Source organism: Sinocyclocheilus anshuiensis, unplaced genomic scaffold (genome assembly GCF_001515605.1).
Source record: "Sinocyclocheilus anshuiensis isolate Anshui unplaced genomic scaffold, SAMN03320099.WGS_v1.1 scaffold553, whole genome shotgun sequence".
Taxonomy (NCBI): domain Eukaryota; kingdom Metazoa; phylum Chordata; class Actinopteri; order Cypriniformes; family Cyprinidae; genus Sinocyclocheilus; species Sinocyclocheilus anshuiensis.
In genome coordinates, this window is record NW_015539821.1 from 2,483,682 (window position 1) to 2,505,306 (window position 21,625).

General features: G+C 37.7%; 1 protein-coding gene across 6 annotated transcripts in view; it reads left to right on the top strand.

Annotated features, from left to right (window-relative positions):
- LOC107684089 (protein quaking-B-like) overlaps nucleotides 1-21,625 on the top strand; it is a 38,406-nt gene that overhangs the window by 9,681 nt on the left and 7,100 nt on the right. For 4 of the 6 annotated variants that reach the window (XM_016480263.1, XM_016480262.1, XM_016480268.1 and 1 more), the window contains exons 3-8: nucleotides 6,367-6,509; nucleotides 12,046-12,162; nucleotides 16,324-16,467; nucleotides 20,084-20,171; nucleotides 20,754-20,963; nucleotides 21,188-21,274. In XM_016480263.1, coding sequence (XP_016335749.1) covers nucleotides 6,367-6,509; nucleotides 12,046-12,162; nucleotides 16,324-16,467; nucleotides 20,084-20,171; nucleotides 20,754-20,963; nucleotides 21,188-21,274 — 789 coding nt within the window. The remainder of the gene's footprint in view (nucleotides 1-6,366; nucleotides 6,510-12,045; nucleotides 12,163-16,323; nucleotides 16,468-20,083; nucleotides 20,172-20,753; nucleotides 20,964-21,187; nucleotides 21,275-21,625) is intronic. The other 2 variants (XM_016480265.1, XM_016480267.1) reach the window with 1 other exon arrangement.

Sequence of the window (21,625 nt, forward strand, 5' to 3'; positions counted from 1 at the left end):
GTGCAGCCATCATCGCTTTGCATCAAAATGGCCTCACATGCAAGGAAATTGCTACAAAGAAAATTGCACCTGAAAGAACCATTTACCGGACCATCAAGAACTTCAAGGAGGTTCGACTGCAGTGAAGAAGTCTTCAGGACGTCCCAGAGTGTCCAGCAAGCTACGGACTCGTGTGACAGTGCAAAGCTTGCTCAGGAATGGCAGCAGGTTGGTGTGAGAGCATCTGCACACACAGTGAGGAGAAGACTTTTGGACAATGGCCTGGTGTCAAGAAGGGCAGCAAAGAAGCCACTTCTCTCCAAGAAAAATGTCAAGGACAGACTGAAATTCTGCAGGAAGTACAAGGATTGGAAAGCAGAAGACTGGTGCAAAGTTATTTTTTCTGATGACGCTCCCTTCCGACTGTTTGGGACATCTGGAAAATTGATTGTTCGGAGAAGAAAAGGTGAACGCTACCATGAGTCCTGTGTTGTGCCTACAGTGAAGCATCTGGAGACCATTCATGTGTGGGGTTGCTTTTCAACCTAGGGAGTGGGCTCTCTCATAATTCTGCCCCAAAACACTGCCAGGAATAAAGAATGGTATCAAAACTTCCTGCAAGAGCGACTTCTTCCAACGATCCATGAGCAATTTGGTGATGATCCGTGCATTTTCCTGCATGATGGAGCACCATCTCACAAAGCAAGAGTGATAAAGAAGTGGCTTGAAGATCATTGCATTGAAATTTTGGATCTGTGGCCAGGCAACTCCTCAGATCTCAATCCCATAGAGAACCTGTGGTCAGTCCTCAAAAGGCGAGTGGACAAGCAGAAGCCCACAAATTGTGATCAACTCCGAGAACTAATAAGGCAAGAATGGATCGCCATCAGTCAGGGTTTGGCCCAGAAGCTAATATCTATCATAATAGAGGTTATGAAGAACAAGGGTCAACACTGTAAATATTGACTCATTGTATTTTTTCCCAATAAATTGATTTGCTTATCATTGTTTTTCAGTATACCATAGACACATGTGGAAAAATAATCTACAAATACTGAAGCAGCAGACTTTGCAAAACACAAAACTTGTCACTGCCAAAACTTTTGGCCATGACTGTAGTGTTTATTATATTTTTGTGTTTTATTTTCGTTTGGAATAAATGCAGATTTAAAAAAAGAATAAACATTTTAAAAACGTACTGACCCCAAGTTTTTTTGAAGCACTGTATATGGGAAGAGATATCATAAGTCATTGGTTATTGGTTAAAATGACTGTACAATAGTTGCAATTGAAATAGATCTGCTTTCACCACAAGTATTTGGTCTGCAGCTGAAAACAGCATTCAGTTTGAAGATATATTGTCAGAGCGAAGGGAAATATTGCAAAACACAAAACTTATGTCACTGCCAAAACTTTTGGCCATGACTGTAGTGTTTATTATATTTTTGTGTTATATTTTCGTTTGGAATAAATGCAGATTTAAAAAAAGAATAAACATTTTAAAAACGTACTGACCCCAAGTTTTTTTGAAGCACTGTATATGGGAAGAGATATCATAAGTCATTGGTTATTGGTTAAAATGACTGTACAATAGTTGCAATTGAAATAGATCTGCTTTCACCACAAGTATTTGGTCTGCAGCTGAAAACAGCATTCAGTTTGAAGATATATTGTCAGAGCGAAGGGAAATATTGTTCTTGCATGTACACATTTGTTTTTACACTGTCACTAACAGCCTGACAATTGCAGTAACTGTGGTGTCTGCTCTCTGTGTGTGTGAAAACGAAGGAGGAGTCAGACAGTTTCCTGGCAGTCGACGAGTATCCAGATGGCTTCACTGTTTGCGGTCTACTCTTTCATCCCTCTTGCAACATTTTCTATCTTTTATTTATTTATTTACCTTTCTTTATCGCATTTCCTCTGTTTATCTCAGCATCTCTCATCTCTCCCACACTGCCACAGATGGTCAACTTCACTGTGTACGAGAGACTGAAATAATCTGTTTCTGTTCCAAAGTCTTAAAACTATCCGGTGCATGACGTGCACTTTACTATGAATTGGTACATAAAATTTTAATAATTAAAGGGGTGGTTCATTACGATTTCACATTTTTTAACGTTAGTTAGTGTCTAATGTTGCTGTTTGAGCATAAACAATATCTGCAAAGTTACAAAGCTGAAAGTTCAATGCAAACGGAGATATCCTCTCATGTCTTTTAAAATTCTGGCAGTTTAATGCCTACAAAAACAGCTGGTAGGGACTACAACAAGTTACTTCCCGGGTTCGTGACATCACAAACCCAGATAAACCCCGCCCTCGGGAAAAGGCAGCAAAGGGGGCGAGGCCATGCAGCGCTGCTTTAGAGAAGAGGAAGAGAAAACTAGAGGTGCACGTAAAAATCTATTCATATGAATCGCGATTCTGTCTTCTAAGGATTCTAATGGATTCACAAGTTTCAAAATCAATCTCTGCACACGCTCTGCATCTCTCTCTCTCTCTCTCTCTCTCTCTCTCTCTCTGCAGTCGTTGGTGTAGAGGGAGAAGTGCAGTGGGGAGAGGACGCAAGCCTGAGGGGGTGCCAGTGCTGGTGGTGCGGTTGTTGGATGTGAATTTACCAATTCTCACTAGCTGTTGCCTATCTGTCAGAAAGCTGGTGATCCATTGACAGATAGAGCTAGGGACAGAGAGCTGGGTTAGTTTGGTCTGGAGGAGTGTTGGGATGATGGTGTTGAAAGCGGAGCTAAAGTCCACAAACAGGATCCTCACATAAGTCCCTGTTTTGTCCAGATGTTGCAGGATGAAGTGCAGTCCCATATAATTTTTTCTTATTAATCTGAACAAACTATAATATGTGTGTGTGTGTATATATATATATATGTATATATGAGTTTTTATATGTATAGTTTTATGTATAGTCTCCACTTCTGTCGTTTATATGAATTTGTGTGTGTATGTGCACCCATCTTTTTGAGCCTTATGTAATGGCACATACTGTAAAGCAGTGTTTGGTTGAGTAACCCCTTTGTCTTTATCCAGTGTCCAGCAACAACACTTTTGTTCGCTAAACGGCCAAGGAATGTGTCTGACATCTCACATTAAATCACACTTGTTTTTCTGCCAGCACATATCTCTAATTTCCAGTTCTTTCTTTTAAACCATTTCAAGTTTCATAAAGTCTAAAAACTGCATCCAAATTTGCCTGTTTGAAATGATAATATAGGCACAAACTTCCCATGGCTGAAACTAAAAGTGTGAAAAATACTAAAGGTGCCAGAAGTAGTAATTTAAGCCAGACGCATGACAGTGTGTCATTAGTAAATAACAGCAACTGAATAGGTTATCTGTAGCGTTGTGTGTTTAAAGTGCAGGAGAACTGCTAGCATTATGGAGGTGATATTTATGTCTCAGTGATGTAGCCGTTGCTCACCTGCTGCCATACCAGACCAACTGTATCATACTGTAGTATTGGACAGCTAGACTCAGATGACAGTAAACAAACACAAACTGTAATCAGAGTCATCTTGTGCTCTCTCTCTGTCACACACACACACACACACACACACACACACACACACACACAAACACACACACACACACACACACGTGTAAATGACAGTCTACAGCAGCAGTAGGAAGGACTATCTCACTGTCTGTGTATGTAGTGGTTTTGCAGTGTTGACCAGTCGCCTGTAATGTTTGTTTTTAGTGCACTTGAAGATTGTGCTAATAACAGCTAAACTGGGGGTGGAAAATTATATGTCTTATGTCACCTCAGCTGTTCTGCATGGAAAATATATATGTTAAAACAGACAGTAGTATTTATTTTACTGTTCATTTTTTCAATTTTCAATCTATTTATGTATTTGTTCTGTAATGTTTTTCACTGAGGAATCACCATTTCAACCAAATTGTCATTGTTTCCAAGCAGTTCCCAAATGTTAAGTGTTTTCAAATAGATTTTTGCTAAACAAATGCAAGGAAGATTGACTTAATATCAGTATTATTCATTTTCATTTGCACCAAATATGCAAATGAATAATTTGTATTAAAGGGGTCCTATTATGCTTTTTCACTTTTTCAACTTTAGTTAGTCTGTAATGTTGCTGTAGCTGCTATGGTAAGCGGCATGACATTTCCCGACCTGGCTCCGAGTGCTGCCAATTACAACACACACTGGCCCAGCTAACCAATCACAGCACATTTCGTATTTCAGAAGGGGGTGGAAAAGTGCCTTCATTTGATACAGGAACTATTCGAGCCGTTCATGCCAGACTGGGGAGAGAGGTGTTGTTGTAATGTAAAATATGTGAAAAATAATGTGTTTTTCGAACAACCTACACTCTTAAAAATAAAGGTGCTTCACGATGCCATAGAAGAACCTTTTTGTCTAAATGGTTCCATAAAGAACCTTTAACATCTGAAGAACCTTTCTGTTTCACAAAAGGTTCTTTGTGGTGAAAAAAGGTCCTTCAGATTACAAAAAGTTAAGAAAGAGATGGTTCTTTAAAGAACCTTTGACTGAATGGTTCTTTGTGGAACCAAAAATGGTTCTTCTATGGCATCGCTGTGAAGAACCTTTTGAAGCACCTTTATTTTTAAGAGTGTAGTATGAGAGCCTGTTCTAGTACACCCCCAAAACAAAATCAAGACTTTGTAAAAGAGCATAATAGGACCCCTTTAAAAAAATGTTCAGAAGATGAATGGAAGTCTTATGAGGGTGAGTAAATGTTGACAGAATTTATATTTTTGGGTAAACTATCCTTTTAACTTAACGGACGAATAAAAACCATGAAACTTGTGATATTCACAGTGTTGCTTGTTTAATATTGACAGCAGAATCATTGTGAACATTGTATATTTCCCCCAGGCCTTGTGACTCATGGGATAAGTCATGCTTAGTCCAAAGTTTTAAGACTATTGGAATGTTAAGCCATAGAGTCAAACAAAACCCAGTATAAACTTCTGACTGACTGTTTAATCCCCTTTCAGCACTCAATGTAAAGTGACCAATTATACCAGTTTCATGTGTAAGTGCCAGAATGTGTAAATTAATTGGCTTTGAGCAATTTGAGCTGATGTTTGGATTTGTGCTTCATTGTGGGACCTTGCGTGGCTGATTTTACTCCAAGGGTTTATTTTATCAACTTTATTCAGAATGATAGCATATGGGCAGACAAAACCAGTCCTAATGTAACCAGTTGGGATTAATTTAAAACATTGTAAATCAGAAAATATTGTTTTAGGAATCGGACACATGGTTAGATGGACTCGTGCCAAGAGCATATGTTGCATGTAATTGAGTGTAAATGTGCTTACATGCTTGTGTTCACTAATGTAAGGCATATGAGAGACAATGAAAACAATTATGTTCGTTTTTTGGGACTGAGTGGTGTTGTCGGTGGAGTTCAGAGGACACAGTGCTGAGTATTGTTGAGTTATTGCTTATGAGATCTTGTTGAGGTTCTCTGCTTTACTCTGGGAGGATCCTATGGGAGCCCAGCAGGCTATGGCTAGCTGAGCTCAGGGTTATAGTTCGGTCATTTTAATCTGCAGGCCTGGGCCATGCTTTGATGTTGTCATTTTGAACCATATTGTACATCAGTGCAAATCCATTCTAATATACTGCTGCTTCTTCCCAATATCCTCCAAAGAGTTTTTGTTAAACAATAATTATTGCTTCAGTCTTTTAAGCTGGTCTCTTTGGAATTCCTCAGTTTGGACTGGCGAGCATTCAAAAAGCTGGTGTCTGATTCACTCTTTGTGAATGCACATCATGGTGCGCTAGTTCCTCCATGGCTGGCTGGGCTCTCATGCCCTTTAGGAGTTGCTTTTGAATTAAATAGTTTTGCATGAACTCATCAAGACTTCAGCAAGTCATTTATAACAGAAAGTACTTCTCTTTGTTTTTAAAGATAAATGAAGCAACTTTTATGGAAAAAAATCTATGTGGAGAACTGCATTGTTTTTGAAGAATTTTTGAAGTTTGAAAAATTTGACATGATCTTTGAGGAAGTTTTCCTCTATCAGATGTTAAACCCAATAGTTCACCCAAACATAAAATTTCTGTCATCATTTACTCACCCTCATGCCGTTTCAAACCTGCAAGCATATTTTGAAGGATGTTTGTAACCAAACAGTTTTGGTCCCTATTAACTCCCATTGTATGGACTAAAACACAGAGATATTTTTTCAAAATATCTTCTTTTGTGATCCACAAATTAAAATAAGTCATACATGTTTGGAATGACAAGAGGGTGAGTAAATGGTGGCAAAATGTTAATTTTTAGATAAACTATCCCTTTAAGCCTGTTTGACTTATAACCTCTATCCAAGTCTTAATTCAGAGTGGCTTAATATAATTGAGTTCTTAATGTGTCTGTTTGACAGAAATTGGACGGGTACGGAAGGACATGTACAATGACACTCTGAACGGCAGCACAGATAAAAGGACTTCCGAGCTCCCGGATGCTGTGGGGCCCATTGCACAACTCCAAGAGAAACTCTTTGTGCCTGTCAAAGAATACCCAGATGTAAGTATTACTTCGACGCTTTTTAAAATAGAAATTTCACATGAGTTTATTCCATTGTTGGGCAGTTACTAAGGTTATTGTGTAGACTTAAAACAAGGGTTCCGAAATGTTTTCAGATGTATTTATGAGGTAGTAGCTAGCTGCACAGTCAGAAAAAGTGCCAAAATTAGCTTGTTACTGAGACTGTTCCCTCAAAAAGTACACCTTTTGTATGTCATGTTACTGTAAAGAGTGCATATTAGTATCTTAAGATACTAATAGGTACCCTTAAGGTACAAACATGCACCCTTTAGGGGTAGATTAGGTACAGATCTGTTACTGCACAGTTTTACCATTAAAGGAATGATTTTACACTTTTTTTGACATTATATGTTTTCTACAGAATCAACATGTGCATGCCAATGGTCTGTATTAAAGGCATTAAAGTAAAATGTAGAAAAGTCATTTGTGTGACACCAGTGGCTCTCGGAATAGCAAAAATAATGTTTGGCTCTGTCCCAAATGCATCCCAGAGCTCTTACTGTCTTTTTTCAACTGATGGACTGTTGGGTAGTAGTTTGTTGTTGAATCTCCATCAGTGTGGGCATGTTTCTGTTGGTAAAGCAGATGATTTATTGATAAGAACAAGTTCAATCATGTATGAACACAACATTAAGGTCAATAAAGCTGCTTTACAGCAGATTAGTATCTTAAAATAAAATCATCACCACATTCATGGTATAACTGGAATAGTAATGTACTGAAACTGCCATTTTTATCTCCTGAAATGTGTCAGTGAGGGCTTACAATGCATCTTGATTAGTGTATTTAAATAGAGAGAGACATGCATTAGTCTTAACACATGTTTTTGTAGAAAATGCATTTATATCAAGTTTATTATTACATGTGGATCCTCCGGGACAAATATTTAGTTTTTTTGCACTTTGATTGTCTTACCTTAGCCGTTGACTCAGGGGAGCATGAGAAGCCTGCACCAGACTGATCCAATTAAAGGCACAATATGTAATTTTTTGCCACTAGAGGGCGCGTATTCAAAACAAACAAAGAAACAAAGGCGTAGTTAGATGACGCCGTATCATGGGAGTTGTCGTCTTCATCCCCACAGCTGAAGCAATCCGATGGAAATCATGTTCATGGATGAGCTAACGTATTAAAGATTTATTAACGTCGTAGTATGAAGCAGGGTGAGGCTGAAAGCCGTCGAAGCAAAACGAGGCTTCTGAACAAGCGCGACACACGGCTCGAAAGCAGCGGAGCTTTTATTATGCCACAGTCGACCGCTTCCACTCCTTCCGGAAAGCAGCGGAAGTAAGCACCGCTTTTTTTTTAATCATACTAGATACATTTGAACGTTCTGTTATAATGCTACTCTGTGCGGTCATCACCTGTCTAATAAAACGCATAACATATTAAAGCGTCTTTGGTGTTTCCATGTTTTCTACAAAACAAATCGAGGGTGTATGACGCCATTGGCAGGTGACACTATAGACACGGTCCGTGTCACTAGTGAAAATTGCTTATTTCTCTGGATTTAAACATTCTTCGAAACATTTGGGATAATGTAAGTGCACAAGTCAGCAAAATATATAAAACTGTTCTAGTGGTTTTTGGATATTTTAATTAAAAAAATCATACATATTGTGCCTTTAAGTCGTCTCTGCCAGGACAGCAATAATCAAAAGACAATAATTAGCATGGTAAATTTTGCTTCTGTGAGTCAAACTCGGCCTTGTTTGACTCCAGCCTGTGCTTGAATGCATTGTGGCTATCGAATTCTTTATGCAAGGACAGCTTTCACACTCTTCTCGGAAAACATCATTTATGCAGAAACAGGCCTGAGGGTGGATTACGTGAGGAGCCCAGTCTGAAACATTGGTATGTGAACTGAACAAAGTGCTGGGATGTACGTTTTCAGTGGGCGATTATCTGGCCCATTTGATCTTGACCAGGTTTAAGGTTGAGGCTGAGTTTAAGGAGACGGTAAGTAGACGGAGTAGTGTTTCTGACCGACAACTCTCACATTTCTCCTGTCTTAAAGAGCTGATGAGAGTGATAGTAGGGTCAGGGTTAATTGAGTTTAAATGAGAGGCGCGTGACAGGGGCTTCTCTGTTATCTCTTGTTTAGTTATAATTAACCTCTGTCCATTATCCTCTATATCAGGATGAATCCCAACCACTGACAGCACTTGTGCAAATGTGCAAAATTAACTTGTTTGACAAGTATTAGAAGAAATCGGAAATTCTAAAATGCAATACATCTCATTCAACACATTTTGAAGGAAGAAAAGTTTTTGAATAGATTAGCCTGATAGATGACAACACACAGGAACTTCTGATCTGGTATATGGTGTCTAGTGTGTTAAAATGTGATACATTTTGACAACCTGCTCAGAATTTCCCATTGTTGAGTGACTCATTGAGGTCACAAACTTCATAAAGCAACAAAGTCATTTGGAATAGCACACTTCCAACAGCAGTAGGTCTTGTTCATGTGCAATATTGCTCAATTATTGTGATTATTCAGTCTCAACAATAAGGATTTTTCTGGACTATTCAGATCTTTAATTCCCCTGCCAACATTTTCACTGGCCACACTTCAAAAAAATGGAAGATTTAATTAATTGGTGACATGTTTTTAAATAAATTAACAGAAAAATGTTGTTAAATGTTTTACAGCTTGTTTATCCTAGTTAAACTTTGTGATGGTATTTTTGATAGATCATTTGGGGGCACAACAAATCCTTATCTTATTTGCAGCCATCAATCATCAGGCTTGTTTTGAGAGTGACTTTGCTTCCCTGTAATAGAAGCAGAATTCTGATCATCCTTGCAGGAACCTGTCAGGGATACCACCATCCCACCGTAAGTGCCAAGTGTGGGTGAGAGACATGCAGGCCACTGGCCTTTCTCTCCTCTGTCACCTTTTGGAGAGAATGATCTAGAGCATTATCCCTTCTTTCATAGTCTATGTGAAAACAAATGATGATTAGTTTTCTATTCTTCATGTTCTCAACGTCTCAGACTGTTCAGAGTGATTTGGAGGCCGCCGCCTCAGTCTGTCATCCTCTTCCCACTCTTTTCACTCTAGCTGTCGACTGGTAATGAGGTTTTTCCAGTGCTTCATTGTTGTTAATTGAGAGCCACACACTTTAGATGCAGTTCTTGAACTTGTTAAAAAGCACAAGGAGAAAAGACATTGTGTTTACGTCATTTTGTTAGTATTCTGTGGCTTTGTTTTTTAAAGGAATATTCCACCCAAAAATGAAAATTCTCTCATTTTTTCACCGTCATGTTGACTCAGATATATATGAATTTTCTAAAAATATAAATGTTTGTTCTTCTGGAAAACCAAAGTCATATACATCTCTGATGGCTTGAGGGTGAACTATCCCTTTAAAGTGTCATATACACTAACATTCAAGGGTTTGCACTCAGTAGGATTTTTTTTTTTTTTTAAATAATACTTTTATCTAGTATGGATGCATTAAAGTATTCAGAGGTGACAGTCATGGCGTTACAAAAGATTTCTATTTCAAATAAATTCATCAAAGAATCCTGAAAAAAATGTATCATGGCTTCCACAAAAATATTAAGCAGCACAACTGTTATCAACATTGATAATAATAAGAAATGTTTTTTTTTTGAGCTCCAAATCAGCATATTAGAATGATTTCTGAATAATAATTTGACTCATGTGAAAATTCAGCTTTGCCATCTCAGGTATCAATATATTTTAAAATATAAAAATAGAAAATAGTTAATTAAAATTTTAATATATTACCATTTTTGTGTTTGATTTAACACTTTATTTGTATTCAGTTTTTTTCCCCAAGTTCCACTTATAATCTTAGTAAAGTGCATTTTTGTGCTAAAAACATAAAAATATTTCCGCCCTCTTTCTGACCGTTAATTAAATGGTCTATTTTTCTGTTCTCCCTTTAAGAAACATCCCATTCTTTTTCTTTTGAAAATGAGAACCACTGTCTGATCTGCTTGCAGACAAGGTTCTGATCAGATCAGATTTTTGTGATTCTGTTTGTGATTCACAGAAAATTACAGACTTTGCAGCTTTAATCAACATCACCTGGTAATCAGTGGGAATTTGGTTTGGAAATTATATACTATCAGTCACTTCAATTGTCACGTAGACCAGCAGTGATCTCACTGTTACACAGCTTACCAATCAGAATGACAGGGAAGGTAACCAGAAACATCTAGACTGACAAAAACGAGGTTCACCAAGTCAACAGTTGCACAAACATTGCCTACAAACACTAAACTACAATAACACAAGGACACAGACGGACATACGGACAGTGCCATCCACAGTACACAGTAGTCTGATGAGCTCATCTCTAAATATACAGCACAGGGGCCAACGACCCCCAGCAGCTGTGAATGGCCTGAGAAGACATGAGCTTTAAATGGAAGAGAATGCATTGTGACCCTGAGAGAGATTCAGCTGCCTGGCTTATCACTCAACCCTTGTGACAGATAAGGTTGAATGCTGAAAGAGTAGCACAGCCACTGGCCCACAAATGCCAAAATGCCCAATGTCTCGGCCTTTTAAAGGGGCAACGTAATAAATCACATTAAGGGTCGAGTCACAGCTTAACCGATCATTCAGTTTGCTTGACTGGTGGTTTCCATATTCAGATGTCACAAAACATCATTTAGAATGTCTAAAGTGCTTGATTGAGAGTAGAAACTGGTGGAAATGGATGGTTTTCTTAAAGCGTAAACAAATTAACCATTCATACATCTCCAATTTTGGTCACATCTGAAAGTTTAAAATGAACTTTGTTTTGGCAAATAGTATCCAGTAAATGGTTGTTTTGTATGACTTTTAAAGCCGAAATAATGTCAATTGGAACATGAATTTGCATTGGACTAAAAGCAGTCAAGCTCTGTACCATTGGCTGTTAAATATGGTAGGTATTTGTGTTTTATATGACTCTTTGACCCCTTTGTTAGGTTAAATTTGTTCCATGTGATTTGTGTCAGGACAGGAACAGGGTGGAGTACGGTTAAGGCTTCTCCGTGGCAAATGGTACATTCCAAAACCACATTTGGTCTCTAGATGTTCCCCTTTCAATAAAAGGGGATTAGACATTCCAAACATTCTGCCAGGGTTTTCAAAGTCCCTTTGATTGAATTATACAATTAAGTTGCCATGCTGCAGTTAACATCATGCTCTGCCAAAGCTTCCATATGGGAGAACCATTAGCTGAGGGGATGATGGTCTGTGTTTTTAACCTTGAGGATGTGATTGTGGCTGCCTCTGCCTCTCTATGCTGGTCTTTTTCAACTAAGTTGAACAGTGGTTACAAATCTCAGAACTATGCACATATAAAGTGAATGTGTGCGCACAGTGATAGAAACACAACATTTTGTCTCATCGAGAGTGCAACCCAAATGATTTCAGATCCATATCAGATTTTCAGCACTGGGATGCTCATACCAGATGTGTGAAATGCAGATGTTTTCCACTGAAAGAACTTCCTTGTTTTCTCTACCTTTTGATGTTTCTTCACAGTTCAATTTTGTGGGAAGAATCCTGGGGCCCCGGGGCCTGACAGCCAAGCAACTGGAGGCAGAGACAGGCTGCAAGATCATGGTGCGAGGCAAAGGCTCCATGAGAGACAAGAAGAAGGTAAGACACTTTTTTCACTATTTTTTTTACTTTTATTTTTGCTTTCTTTTTTTACTATGTATTTTCCTTTTATTTCCTTCCTTTATTATTTAAATTTCTACTTTGTTTACTTTACTTTTTTTATATTTCTTGTCTTTTCCTTTCCTTGTTTGTTTCTCTTTTCCTTTCACTTTCTTTTTTCTTCTCTTTTACTCTTTCATTCTTTTACTTTTGTTTCCTTTGCTTTTTAACATGTATTTTCTACTTGCCTTGCATTGTCTTTCTTTCAAGGGCTTGTGGATGTGTTTTTACTGCATGTTTTTTTTTAGCGAGAAAGACCATATACAGTGGGTACGGAAAGTATTCAGACCCCCTTAAATTTTTCACTCTTTGTTATATTGCAGCCATTTGCTAAAATCATTTAAGTTAATTTTTTTTCCTCATTAATGTACACACAGCAAATTTAAGGGGGTCTGAATACTTTCCGTACCCACTGTACTACCTTTGCACCAGCACATAACTAATAGATGTCAAATGGAAAGAGACAAAATCCAGGCGATTCCATTTTAATGGAATTCCTGACGGAGTCTGCGTTGCCTTCCCGACTGTAGAACTGAGGCAGATGATCTTCCTGCCTCCAAGGCTGCCTGACACAGAGGAATAATGACTTGCATTAAAATGAAAATGAGCGCTATTAGAGAAAGGAGAATGCTCTGTTTCTCAAGCTCAAAGAATACAGTTTCAGTTCCTTGTCTCATCCTACAACATTTAGTCTGAGTTTTCAGATTAGAGTACAATTTGGGCTTGTTGCACAAACAAATAATGCTACTGAAGACTGTTATGCTTTAATGGCATCTATGCCTTGTAAAGATATTTGATGTCAGACCATTTGCCTTTAATGTGGTATATAGACATTAACAACTATGAACTACTGTCTTGAGTTCAGGCCTGTTTCCACAGACACATCAGGACTGTCTCCTTTTTGCATAATGGAAATCACTCAAAAATCAATTGTTTTATCAGTTTAAGACTTTCGAGGATACACCATCTGTGTTTATTCCTCACCGCACAACCTCCAATTCCTACACAAGCATGCAAATGAAACATTAAGTGCATACACGGTAAAATATATGGTTAGAGGCTTTGATGAGATTCAGATTGATGGGAATTAATGGAACACATTGAACTGAGATGCCTCAAGCAAAGTGCCATTCTCTCACTTTATTGCACAACCTGTCTATCACACCCGAGATGCTTATAAAGGCTGTTTCATTGGTCAAGACAGACTGGTGGCTCAGCATTCTTAGCCAGACGAGGTGTTGCACATCTAGGAAGCATAGAATAGACAATTGAAATCGAAAGTTTAAACTTCAGCTGTTTCCTCAAGTTCTACATAATTGTTTTCTGACAGCAGCCACTAGGCCTTATGCTTTTCAAAACACTCTTGTCGTAATAGCATGTCAAAATTAAATCCTTGTAGAGTGTTTTTTGAATATTGTGCGAAAATGAGTGTTAGATTGTGAAACCATCAAGACCTGTAGTGTTCTGCTAACTTAATTTCTGTAACACTGAAACTACTGTGACAGCAGAGCGAAACGTGTGCATACATCCTGTGAAAAATTATGGCAATCAAGGAAGAGAGAGAAATAAGAAAAGTTACAGCCAGGGGCAAACAAGTCAGGTGTCAATAGGAGATGCCATCTGCATCTGTTTTCTTTCCCTAAATTGGATTTACTGTCACATTTCCTGGAATAAACACACAATAGGCTTAGGTTTCTGGGTTGTGAAAGGTATTTGCCATTATAATTAAAAGGTTAGCTTATCCATACAATTTTTTTTTCTTTTTTTCTGTGGAACATAAAAAGAGAAGCATAGCAGAATGTCCTGGTTTTTTTTGTACAATGAAAGTGGATGGGGGGACCAAGCAATGTCAGGCTCCAAAACAAGCAAAAAAGCAACATAAGTAATTTATGTGGTGCATATGACTAGTATGCTATGTTTCAAGCCATTTGATAAATTTATGTGAGAAACATACTGACATTTAAGTTCTTATTCACTGAAAATATCATGGTCATCATTCACTTTCATTGTATGAGCAATTGTAAGAGCAACTTAGATGCTCTTCTATTAATAACTCCTTTCGTATTCCACAGAAGGAAGAAAGTCATACTGATTTCGAAACCCATGATGTTAAGTAAATGATGACATTTCTTTTTTGTGTCAATTATTCCTATAGCAAACTGCTATGTTTATAATATCACATGATGAAATAGTCTGTTTATGCTGTAATTCAGATAATGCGAAAGGTTCGTGCATTTGTTGGTTGGGAGTTGGGAGTTGAGGAAGTGTGCGTTCAGATGGAACTCAAAAATAGACTAAAATACACCATTAGGTGCCCAAATCCTGAGAAAGCTTGCTAAAATCATGCTGGTGATGTGAACTTTTTGTAATTTATAGCTTGTGTTGGATTGGCCTTTTACATTCACTGTTGATCTATAGCTGTTATAATTAAGTACATCATGCAAGCAACTTTTTCACACTTTGCTGTGTTGTGCACAAAATTGCCTACCCACCAAAAGTAGGCCAGAAGACCTCTATGCATTGTGCTGCTGCTTAGACTGTTTCAGAGTAAAAATCACAGTTATTATTATCACATAACCAGCTGTGCGCAAGACTGCAGCCTTATCGGATGCACATATTTGATAATTACTCTATTCTGAGGAGGTGGCAGCCGCTTATTAGCAAATACAACGCCACCAACTGTGATCTGAGACTGGCGTCCCCCGGTCAAGGATGTGGCCGGGATGTCTATGTCTTTGTTTCTCTCATTCAAACTTTACCCTTGAGGCCAAGGCGATGTCTGTGATTGCTTGAAGCGGGAACCTCAGAAGGTGGCGAGCGAGTTCACAGTAATCGATTGTTCTGTAGGTCTGAGCTCTGCGTCGTAAACATAAGACCCGCTGTGATGAAATACCCAGCTGGAGACAATGCATTCAATAAGGCTCAATGCTTGGGCCCAAATGCTCCATTTCTATGGCAACCGGCTTGTCACTGCTGTTGGCGGTCTGAACGCTGAGATAAACTGACAGTCACTTGTCTCCAAGCTAACTGTCGCTACGTGTCTGTTGGTGTTTGGTGTCCATGTGTAGCTGCACAGCTGCAAATAAGAGTCTAGAAAAGTTTCCATGGAAACTAGGGCGCCGTGTAGTCTTGGGAAGTGGTCTGTATGCTCATAGGCAATCGATCCAAAGTCTTAAAAATGTCCCTGGAAAATACTTTTGGGAAACGTTTTGTTGGAAATGTGGCCTGGCAGGTTGTGCACATACTTTGGCACATTTTCCACTGTCGCTTATGCGGGTGACCCAAGTTAGAGTCATTTCCCAAAGCCACCCACCCCTCTCTCACTATCATTTCCTGTCTCCTCTCTGACTGTCCATCTCTTTATTTTTAGCCTTTTTGTTATTTTAAAATCCTGTATAGACTCAAAAACACCTCTGGGTTTTTATTTATAGTACAGTAGGGGTTGCACTAACTAGTTGACAGCTTAACTGTAACGGCCAAAAGTACCCGAAATTAGTTTCTGCTAAATTCAGAATTAAAGAATTGCCTCTCTTGCAATTCATTAGTTTGAAACAGAAATATCTGAATTGCAATTGTTAAACTTTGATTGTTAACAATTGTTAAAATTGGTAAATCTATCTATCTGTCTATCTGTCTGTCTGTCTGTCTTTCGTTCTATCTATCTATCTGTCTGTCGTTCTATCTATCTATCTATCTATCTATCTATCTATCTGTCTATCTGTATCTGTCTGTCTGTCTGTCTGTCTGTCGTTCTATCTATCTATCTGTCTGTCGTTCTATCTATCTATCTATCTATCTATCTATATCTATCTATCTATCTATCTATCTATCTATCTGTCGTTCTATCTGTCATTCTATCTATCGATCATTCTAGTTCTTGATCTAACTGTCTATCTATCTCTACAATTGATTTTCTACTTCTAAAAAATGTTCTACCTAAAAAATTTGAATTTCATAGAAAAATTAATTTCACTTAATTTTTACTTGTACTCAAATTTGAATGGCAATTTTGCATTTTGTCTGATGCCTCACTTCAAATTCAGTAATTGAGTTGGTGCACAGCCCTGGTTCTCAAACAGGTCTTATGTTTTCTGTGAACAGGAAGAGCAAAACAGAGGAAAGCCCAACTGGGAACACCTGAACGAAGACCTGCATGTCCTCATCACTGTGGAAGACTCTCAGAACCGTGCTGAGATCAAACTCAAGAGAGCTGTCGAGGAGGTCAAGAAACTGCTAATCCCTGCGGTGAGTGATTTGTTTCTCTGTTCTCCTGACCTTATATATAGTTTATTGAGACGAGGTTTTAAAAAAATGTGTTGAGTGGCAAAATCACATCGATTCGCCTCAACAAACAAGACTCATGGAAATGCTGCTTAGGCACTGATAAATGTATTTACTCTAAGGAGAACATGCTTAATCGAAAGAGCTGCGCTCAGCAGGTCTTCTGTTTCCCCGCTAGTCGCTCTGCATCCACAGACAGGTAAATGTGAGCAGGAAGCAGAGAACAGGGTTGCTTTCCTCCATGAGCATAAGGTTGGAGCCACTGAGCACACATGATTCCAGATGTGCAAAGGTGAGCACCGTGGGCAGTTTTTAATAGGCTTAATTACCTTATAAATTAATGAGGAGCACAGGACTGAAGGGTCAAAAGAACCCCACATGGAACCAACGGAAGTCTCAGCATTGCTTTGGGATGCAGAGCTGAATGCCAATTAACCTTTGGGTCTAAAGGAAGTGACAGCAGGTTAGGAGGAAGTGCCATTAGAAGCCTAGTGAGATTTGAGAGAAATTTTCTTTTTCTGTAGTGTTTTCTACAATGTTTTTTTTTTCTGTTTTTTTTTTCATTATAATATACCTATGAAGGCAGACATAGAAATTTAGCAATATTCTTGCATCAGAGTTATCTAATCTAGGCAGAATACTGTAAAATGTCGAGAAGAACAATTCAGTTTTGTAGGGTTTTAGGATTTTAAACTAAAATGTAATATTTAAAAGTTAAAAAAGGATTGAATTCAAAATTGGACCCATTTGTTAATATGGTTTCCTTGTCCTGATTTTGCTTTTTCGCATGACATCACCAAGCCTTCTTATCTTTATCTTTTTTTTTTATTTCTTTTATTTTTAATCGATCATGTAAAGACATAATTCAGTCAATTACTGTTGGATAAAATATAGTCCAGCCCTACATTTTTTTATTCTTGTTGAATACCAGTAAAAATGAGTTGCATACTACTTTTTCTTATTTATTGTCCCATTTCGCTCAGAAATGTGACATTACAGATATAAAATAGGTTGTGAATCAGTGTAGTTATTGTTAACTAAAGCTAAAACTGCTACTAAAACAGTAATTAAAGCTGAAATAAAATATAAATATTGGATGGAAATACTAAAATGTAAAAAAAAAATTTGAAATGTTGCCTGGGCAACTACAGTAAATAAGTTGAAGTTGAAGTGCTAAAATTGAAAGAAAATATTAAATATAGAAATATTCAAAAAACAAATTATAAAAACATAAAAAGTTGCTTAAATTTAAATTAATTAAAATGAAAATGGAAAATAAAAAAGCTAATTAAAAATATTCATATGCTGTAATAGTATCTAAATATATACTCAAGTAACACTGTTGCGAAAGCCGCTTTGTGTGCAATGAAGAAAAAAAACTTTCTTGATTCTGTGGTATTTCTTATTGTGAACAACAGTTATTTAACATAGAAAGCAGAATAGAATTAGTAGCGAATGGAATTCGGGAAATTTGTGTAAATGTGGATTGTAATCCCTTCTCCTCTGTCAAAGAGAGAGGGCTTCTGGACGCCCTGTGGCGCTACCATGGTAACCCTCTTGGGGATGCACTGATCCTTGATTGACAGTTGTGCCCTTTCTCTGCTATGGAATCCTGAATGGGGAATAAGCTCTTTAGAAAGTTTAGCGCTGTTTACTCCAGGAAGCTCCCGTCTTGAAGATAAACCCACTACGATTGTGTTTGTCTTCATCAAACCATCCAGGGGAAGAGTATTCAGCTTTTTTTCTTTGTCATTGCCTACTTGTTCAAAGGTCTGAGAAATAACTTTTTGTAATAGAATGGTGTCCGAAGAAATTGTTTTGACATTTATTTTGAATTCAGATCTGTTCTAATCAATGTCATGCGCTGTGATGCCACTGAAGACTCTTTCTTCTTGATTGTCATTTTATAAAAATGTTGAACGTGTCACCGCCAGTGTAGAAAAACATTCTTGTAGTGTTTGTTTTCGAGCTCAATTCCCTTAATATTCGGAAGACATCTCTTCCCCTCAGAGACTAGAATCTGTAGTCTTTCTAACATGGTTTCTTTCCTAAAATGAATGGTGACTAAACTAAAGCTTTGGCATCTAGCATATATATTTTTTCAGTTTACTTTTTTTTTTATTAGATCCATTCATCTTGTTTTGCCAGTTTATGAAAAGATCATTTATAGCACATAGTTTTAAACAGGTTTGAGCTTTTCCACCACTTTTTTCCACTGCTTTTCCTCCGAAAAGCTAATGGGAGAGAAGTGGATTTCACTAGAATAATTCACATTTTTAAGCTGTTGTTGTCAAATTCAACTCATCCTTCATCGAAAGTTTAAATGGAATATTTTTAAATATATTTTCCGTAACACACAGTCTTACTAGTGGTTGATATTCACTAGCTTCGGGCATTTGGCTGGCAGCTCTCAGCAAAGTAAGCAGAGAGAAGTGTGGTGTACACACACACATACACACACTGATCCTCGTTTGAAAAGCCCCACTTTTCTTTCGCTTCTCTGCTTGCTGACATAGTTCAGATTATTCTGTGGACTGTCTGCCGTGCCCCTCCCTGACCTGCTCTGAACTCAGATTTTACAGTCTGGTAGCTTGACAAAAATCCAAACTTAGTTGCTGATGTTTTGGACTTGAATTTTTATACTAGTTGCTGTTAGCTGAGTGCATTTACAGCTGTTTTACATGTCACAGATAATTTAGATTAGTGTTTGTCAAACTTTTTGACTCTAAGGCCTCCTCTTGTTCACAATAATATTCAAAGGCTTCATTACTTTTCCAATTGTTCAAGATTTTACTGGATAATAATAAAAAAAATAGCAACAGCAACACTTTTACTCAAAATTACTATCTGGTAATATTTCAAGAGCTTGTCATAACTGAAATAATTGTAAATGAATAATATATTTTTTATATATTTGTTAAGATTTTTACAGTTTTCCAGGTCTAGAAGTCATGCTTTTAAAATTAGGCTTCCTCATAGGTATATCCCGGTTTTTCAAGACTTGGGGAATCCTGGATCTTTGGGGATAAAAGAAAAAATTAAACCGATCAAACAGTTGTTGAGGGGGTGAAAATAAGAAATATTGATTGTTAGTAGTTCTGGATTATTTAAATTCTCGCCTTGTTTGTCTTTAAATAGTTTTAAGTCATCTTGAGGCCCCTTGGAAGTTTGCTGAGGCCCTCTAGTGGGTCTCGGCCCCTTAGTTAGGAGCCACCAGTTTATATGAACCACTTCATCACAAATTGACAAAACTATGTCCACTTCAGGGGAAGTGAACTGTATAAGGGGGAAATGGCTTTTAGAATGAGCCGTTGCAAAAACGAGGCGTTGATCTCAGCACCCGCTGTTGAGTAATGCAATCTGTTTCTTTAGCCTCCCGCTCTTTGGGCCTGGCTTGTTTTAACAGTGGCAGAGTGAATCATCTGCTAGCTGTTAGCAAGTGTGAAACATTAGCTTCCCCGCACCACTGCACTGCCTCCTTCTCAAACATTTTAGCAGAAAATGTAAAGCAAATGAAAAGTTGAGCTTTTTAAGTAAGCTAATAAGTGTTAAATTATCTTTTTTTCCTGTGTGTGTACAGGCCGAAGGTGAAGACAGCTTGAAAAAGATGCAGCTGATGGAGCTGGCCATTCTCAACGGCACTTACAGAGATGCCAATGTCAAGTCACGTAAGAATGACATCATCAAACATCGACCTGTGCATTACCTCTTCCCCTTAAATATCCATCTCTTTATATAAAACTCATTTCTTTTCAAAGTTTTATTTGGCTTTTAAACACAACTCACCTCTTTTGGGATTTTTAGCTTTGTTTATAGTGCTTGGAAGAAATTGCAGCGATATGTTGATATTCGTCGAACATTCTGGTTAGAGATTTGTTCAAAACCAGGCTTGTTAAACCTGGTTAGTTATAAACCAGTTTTCTTCACTTAATTCAACCCAAGCAATTTAACATACATCTTACACAGTCTTTTTGTAGATAATTTCAGTTTTAGGTATGCTGTCTATTTTTGGTTTTTGTGAGCTTTATCAAAATTATGTTTGAATATTGATTATAATAGAAACTTAAATATTTATTTTGTGGCCATGCAAGTGCACTATCCATGTGCACACGTCTTGTTTATTTTTGTGTGAAAATATTTGCATATACAGCTAGTTTACTTGTTGAAATGTAGGTAGATTGATTAGCCCCTCAATTTCTCTTCCCCTCACATCTTTGTGTATTTGCTCTTGTGCATCTTGTTCTTTTTAGCAGCCTTAGCCTTCTCCTTCGCCGCCACAGCACAAGCTCCCCGCATTATCACCGGCCCCTCCCAGGTGATGCCTCCTACGGCACTGCGTACCCCTGCATCCGCCGCACCCACCCTCATGCCACTCATCCGACAGATCCAGACCTCTGCCTTCATGCCCACAGGCACACCCCACCACGCCGCGACCCTCTTACCCCAGACCCCCGAGTCAGGCATCATCTGGAATCTGAGGGTGCAAAAAAATCCAAATACTGAGAAAATCGCCTTTAAAGTTGTCCAAATTAAGTTCTTAGCAATACATATTACTAGACAAAAATTAAGTTTTGATATATTTACCGTAGGAAATTTACAAAATATATTCATGGAACATGATCTTTACTTAATATCCTAATGATTTTTGGCATAAAGACCCTCTTACCCCAGACCCCCGAGTCAGGCATCATCTATGCACCCTACGACTACCCCTACACCCTCGCCCCAACCTCCATTCTTGAATATCCTATTGACTCAAGTGGTGTTTTAGGTAAGAGTTTTGATTATTTGGTTGTCTTTAAAGGTGTTTTGTACAGATTATACATTTAACACGATTTGGAGTTAGGGTTGGGCAGTATGATATACCTGGTATGATATATTTAATTTAAATTATTATTATTTTATATAATAAATTATTATTATTATTTATTTTTAATTAATGTTAATATATTCCTTTTCTTTTATATTATATAAAAATATAATATTAAAATTAATGTATGTGTGTGTTCTATTTTTAATATTATATTTATTATAATATTAGATATATTTATTCAAAATTATATATATATGTGACCCTGGACCACAAAACCAGTCTTAAGTGTAAATTTTTCAAAATTGAGAT